The 6000-nt window shown below is 50.0% G+C and overlaps 1 protein-coding gene across 1 annotated transcript in view; it reads right to left on the reverse strand.

Moving 5' to 3' along the window:
• Positions 1 to 5226, reverse strand: part of LOC142055643 (uncharacterized) — a 40176-nt gene extending 34950 nt beyond the window's left edge. The window contains exons 1-3 of the mRNA XM_075089760.1: positions 5140 to 5226; positions 1537 to 1704; positions 1210 to 1355 (exon numbers count right to left, since the gene is read on the reverse strand). Coding sequence (XP_074945861.1) covers positions 1210 to 1355; positions 1537 to 1704; positions 5140 to 5226 — 401 coding nt within the window. The remainder of the gene's footprint in view (positions 1 to 1209; positions 1356 to 1536; positions 1705 to 5139) is intronic.
• Between the last annotated feature and the right edge of the window lie 774 nt (positions 5227 to 6000).

The following is a 6000-nucleotide window of genomic DNA, read 5'->3' on the forward strand; positions in this document are numbered from 1 at the left end:
GTGCCCAAGCCTGTGAGGGATGAACAGGAGAGGAAGAGGCATCTAATTAGACTTACTTGAAGATCCAAGCGTGATCTTCAAACACAAACTTTCTTCCACAAATGAATGTCTAAGACTGGGTTTCCTTTCTGTTAAACAAAACAAAAACAAAAACAAAAACAAAACAAAACAAAACAAAACAAAAAAAAGAAAAGAAAAAAAAAGAAAAAGAAAAGAGACAGAAACCGTACTTGGCTTCAGTAAAGGCTAACAGCAGAGCTGTCATAGACCTGATGAGGAGCACAGGAGATTGGGGTGGGATTCATCTGACTAAGCATGGATGTCTCTAATGTAGACACCCATGTCTGAGCCAGCCTCGGTCCCATATTTAGGCAACCGAGAGTTCGTCAATATAACCAGTGAGTTCAAGGTACTCCCTCACCCCCGAAACAGCTCCCACAACGGCCAGGAGAGAAATGGCAGATTCACCTGTTAAAGCTGTTCCACTTCTGACCAGCAATGGGACCAGTCACCGGAGCAGACAAGGGGGGCGCCCCCCCATCTGCAGCCCACAGCTCCTGAAGGTTGTCTAAGGAGACCCGTAGATTCGGTTTTCACCTCTTCTGAATCACAAATACCAAGGGATTTACCCCAGGCAGAGGAGCCCCAGCGGGATCCGCCGCCTGCGCTGGGTCCGTTGACCCAACTGGCAGGGACCGGTCAAAAACTGCCACAGGGGGGACCCAGGCGTTCCGATGCACGCGGAGGGGGCTGGGCTATGCAAATGAGGGAACCCCCCAGCAGCCGCTTCCCCCCTGCTGCCAGCCGCCAGACCTCACAGCACCAGCTGCTACAACACACCAAGCCTTCACAGGGTGACGCCTCTCTGTGCTCAACTCCGGGATGCAAGCTTCGAGGTTAGCGCGGGCTTCAGCCTGGGCACGGCATCCTCGCTCATGGAGGGCGACATGCGCGTGCTCATTTCCCTCTGAAAGAGTTAAAAATAACATTAGAAACCCTCAAGCTGACACAACAACATCTTCAACTCGTTTAAACTAGACACAGGAGATGTTTCTGTGATCCTAGTTTTTAAGAACAAAAATACATGCTTTTTTGAGCCTTCAGCCGTTTTAAAAACCATTAGGTGCTGCCACCTCCTGCACATCAGCCCTCCTGCATTGCTTTGCCCTCTCCTGCTGCGTTGCTTTGCCCTCTCCTTCCCCTGCTTGCCAGGCACTCACCACAGCAGCAACGTTCTCCTGGTAGACGGTCATCATCACGGCGTTGGCAGGACCAAAGCTGATATAGGTGGAGTAGGCTTCCAACACGGCCATACTGAGGTAGAACAGAGATGCTGTCTCCTGGCAGATGACAGCCTAAGAACCAAGGATGACACAGTCATTCCCAGGAGGGAGCACACTGCAAAGGGGGGAAAAAAGGAACCCACACAAGCAAGCCCCAGCCGGCAATTTGGTGTGCAGTAGCAGCAAAGGAGACCATTGTATACCAGTGGTACCAGGGAGGGGAGAGGCCCTGAGGTTTGTCCCATCCACTTACCAAGGTGACCCAGGAGCTACTGCCCCCATGTGCACCGCAGATGTAGAGGCACAGGAGGGTGATGGACATGACAAAGCAGAACACAGAGACAAACATCACCCAGCCTTGCAGCATGGGTAACTGGACCTTCGAGGATGCCACCAGGATCCAGACAAGGCCCCCAAAGATCTGCAAGTGAAAGTGGGAGAGAAAGCAAGCATGGGGTAAATCGGCTTATCCAGGGCAGAGCCAAAGGCCACGCACACCTCTGGCGCTAGCACTGCACATGGCAATAGCCCAGGGATACCTCTGAGTTCTTCCCAGCCTCCACTTGAAACTGGGTATTTAGCTGGGAGCACCTGCCTCTGATCTTGACCCAAAAAAAGCCTGCCTGTGGCCCTGCCTCCTGGTGTCACTGCCATTCATGCCCTCCCCACATCAGTGTGCTCAGGAGGCTGGTTCAGACATTTCTGAAGGCTGGTGTCAATGAACAGGGAAGCTTATCCCAGTAGGGCATGTTTGCTTCACACCCAGTGTGGCAGATACCTGAAAGGAGTGCTGTCAAAGGCAGCTCAGCTGCACAAACAGCACAGACATGGCCTTAATGAAGGCCACGTGAAAATGTTACCCTGAAAGGAGAGAGAACAAGCTGAAGAGAGAGAGGTAATACCGCCAGTTTTACTCTCTGATAGGGGAAATAAGGTTGGGGCTCCCAGCTTCTCCTGGGAAGGAGGACTTGTATTGCTGCTCCAGCTATTTGGGTCTTCCTTCGCTGGCTACACCAGAGCTGCACAATGCACCAGCTGCTGCTCCAGTAGCAGGTGGGACCCCATTCTTCTCACCCAGGCTTGGGAGTTTGCCTTGGGTTTTTTGGTGGGATGGGGAACACAAGGACAGCTACATCTAGGCTCTACCTTTTCTCCACCAGCAGATTCCTACACCAGAGGATGAGAGCACAATGTCCAATGCTGCAGAGTGTTGAGCTGCAAACGGTGTCTTTGCACTACAACACACTCAGCAGCTTTTCTCTGCCTCAAATCAGCCCAGTTGTTTCTTGAACCTGTGCAAAGTTTAGTCTATGCAGCATCCTATGATGAGGAGTTTCTCGGCTTAACGCACACTGCGTGGAGACTGGTGCTGCTGTGGGGACCTATCCCTCATCACTGGCTGGTCTTGGGCTCGCAGGCAAATCTCCAGAGGTAAGACAGCCTCACTGACTCTAAGAGCATTCTGATCGCCAGTGTATCCCAGGCCAGCCTTTGCCACCATCCAAGTGCCAACTCATACAGGTCACGGCATTTCCATTTCCTTGGAGGCTTTTTGCAAGTGGAGAAAAACGTTTCTGATTTACAATACTCAGAAAATGTTACATCATTTGTGTCACCCACATTTGTAGGAAAGTTCATTGGTTACATTACACAAATTGATACATTAAATCAAGGATGCGGTTGAGACCTTGCAAATATCTGAGTGCAAATAGGTTGTCCAAAGTGCTGCTGTTTTGCTGCCTCTAATAACAACCAAAGACTGACACTTGAAAACTAATCCAGTCCCTGTAATAAATCGTGCAATGACACCATGAGTGCGTTGCAGCTAAAGGTCCTGGAGAAAACCTCACCGCTGCTCCATTCAAATCCAACACAAGTGGGGTGAGATAAGAGGTTGGGGGAAGAAGTATCACTTCTCATTTCTTACCACTCCCCAACTCTCCTTTCTGCAGGATGCGATTTCTCACTCAGACAAGTATGTTTGCATGGTTTGATTACTGGCTTTGGTTCAGAAGAGTCATAAAACTGAGGAAAGGGTCAAGAGGCTTCCAATAAACACACAGCAGGTTGGGGACAACAGTCTAAGGAAAAAAAGTCTTTTAAATAGCCTTTACAAAGCAAACATATCTGCTTTCAGCTCGTTTCAGCTTTTCCACGTAGGCCTGGCTATCCAGATATGCAGAAGACTCTTCAAATGAAATAGATTACAAGAATGAAACCCAGCCTCACAGAATAAAAATGGTAGCTCTTAATCAGCGCACCCCGATGTGGCAATCGTATGAGCTGCGGGCAGGACCTTCTGGCTTTTTCGCATCTGTCTTAGCAATTGAAATGACAAATATTTTTGTGGTTACCATATTAGTCCACTGAAGGCAACCTTGGATTCCGCTACGGACTGAGAAACTCTTTGTCCTTCTGAATGCTGTGATATGAGGCAGCTGCCCCTTTTGTACACAGAGATAATACAGCTGGACGACCTAGAGTCATAACGCCTCCAGAGATGGAGAAATCCAGTTATGCAACATTCTTCTTTCCCAGGTGGTTCCTTAGCCTTTAGGATGCACATTTCCAGATCTTACCCAAACCAAAGGATAGGGTGCTTATTTTCGACTCATTAAGCAAGCTGCCTTGCCAAATCCCCTGGAGAAAGGGATTACAAACAGTTCAAGGCACAGCCACGACCGTAATATGCTGATGCCAACAGCATGTTCAGCACCAGGACCACCGTAACCCAGTGGTAGAGGTGGCTGGCAAGTGTCTGCCCCACCAGAACCTCCACAGGGACTTTGTACCCACCTTCATGCAGCTGCAGGAAACCTAGACCATGCTCTCAGGCCCTGGGCAGAGACCAAGTCCCCAGAGCGTATTTGGAGGAGCTGAGGCAAACTTCTCCTTATACATCAGTAACGCCTGCTTTACTCCAATTCTTCTTTGCTCGACAGCTAGGAGAATGAAGTAAGTGCTGTAAATCCCAGGAGTGTGGACTGACTTGGGTGGCAAGGAAGGATTTGGTCACAAAGGGCAAAGTTGAAGTTTTAGCATTAAGTGATCTGAGTGCCATTCTACAACCCTCAGCCAAGCCCCTCAGTGCTGGATGAAAGTACTCAGGCTTTGGAACAAGCCTCTCAAACTGTTGTGAGAAGAGCAGGCTTCATGGGCAGAAGACACAGGAAAAAGACTTTACTTGAAACTTTCCATCTTCTAGTCAGTGCTCGCAGCAACTGCTTTTAATCACCTGTGCCAAACCTATTAAGATTATGATCTTCTCCTGCTTAAGGAAACTACAATATGGGAAGAAGTTATAAGGTGTTTGTTCACTCTTTGCTCACCCACTGTTGCCCACACACCCAGGTCCAGCGCTCTGTGTCTTCAGCTCGGGAACACTGCAGCTGAGCAGAATGGCTTCAGCAGCCTTGAGTCTTTGCTGCTGTGAACAATTACTTCAGCTTGCCTTTAGCCCCTGCTTTAAGCAAACCGTTTATCTTCCGCCTGTTTCAGCTGCTAAAATCATCTTCCAATTAATTAATTGGCTCAAATTGGCAACCTAGTTTAAACCTACCAGCAACCCCTTCCATTTTGTTAGGCAGGAGATTACAAAATGTTTACAGATACACCACAAAAATCCCCTGCAGACTAAAGGAGAGCTTCAGAGCTCCCAGCTCAGGGCTTGTGCTTTTCTCTGAGAGTGATCTAGGCACCAGGGGCTGCCCTCAGACCCCTACGGCTCAGAGACCTGGCACGGGTCCTGAACCACATGCTTTGTATGAGGTCTCATCCCTCAGGCACCTGCAGCATGAAGCGTGCTGGATGCCCTGCAAACAGGATCTGCCCTCCCCAGGAAGAAGCCAGAACTCACGATTTCAGGAATGAAGAGCACATCTAGAAAAGTTGTCAGAACAGCCAGGCCGCTGGGCAAAGAAGTGGTGGAAGTTGCTGAGGACATTGTGAGCCTCTCCCACAGTGACTGTCAGCTGCTCTGGCTCTAGCTGCTGGAGGTAGCTGCCAAATGCAACCTTCTTCCCTCCCTCTTTTCCTTCCTTCTGTCCCTCCCCTTCTTCCTGCTCTTCCTCCTGCCCTCACTCCTTCCTGTTGGCAGATGAAGAAAGCTGTGAATGGCACGGGTGTGGCCAAACCCTGTGACCAGGGGCTACTTGGTGGCTGATGGGAGCCACATGGGAGGTTTTCAGGAGATGTGAGGAGCCCTGAGGCATTTTGAGCACAGCTGTCTGTACACAAGCTGAGCGTGTAGGGCAAGTCCCTGGGTGGTGGTGGGTGGCACTGCCTTATACCTGAGGGCAGTAGGGAAGACCTGTACACATCCAGACAGGCAACCTCTCATCCCCTTTATTTGCACAGTAGATCAGCTTGTCCGCCACCCACATGAGCTGTCCACAGCAGCTGCCACAAGGGCAGCTGGTGGACAGGGCAAGACAGGACATGACAGCTACTGGCAAAGAGCAGGGCTGAGAAACCTCTCGCAGATGGACATGCGTCCCAAGACAAGGGCAGCTGCATTGCAGGATGAACCACTTCTATCATCTCAGAGGGAGATTGGATATGCCAAGGTAAGAAAAATGACATAAAATAAAGAGATTTCCCAAGCCATTTGGCTTTTTCCATGACATCAATCCCTTGGCAGCCCTTTCACAACCACACCAACGCTGGGCCTCTCTGCTTGCTTTGCCATGTAAGTGGCAACCTTGCCAGAGCCCAGCAA

The sequence above is a fragment of the Phalacrocorax aristotelis genome, chromosome 3 (assembly GCF_949628215.1).
Source record: "Phalacrocorax aristotelis chromosome 3, bGulAri2.1, whole genome shotgun sequence".
NCBI lineage: Eukaryota > Metazoa > Chordata > Aves > Suliformes > Phalacrocoracidae > Phalacrocorax > Phalacrocorax aristotelis.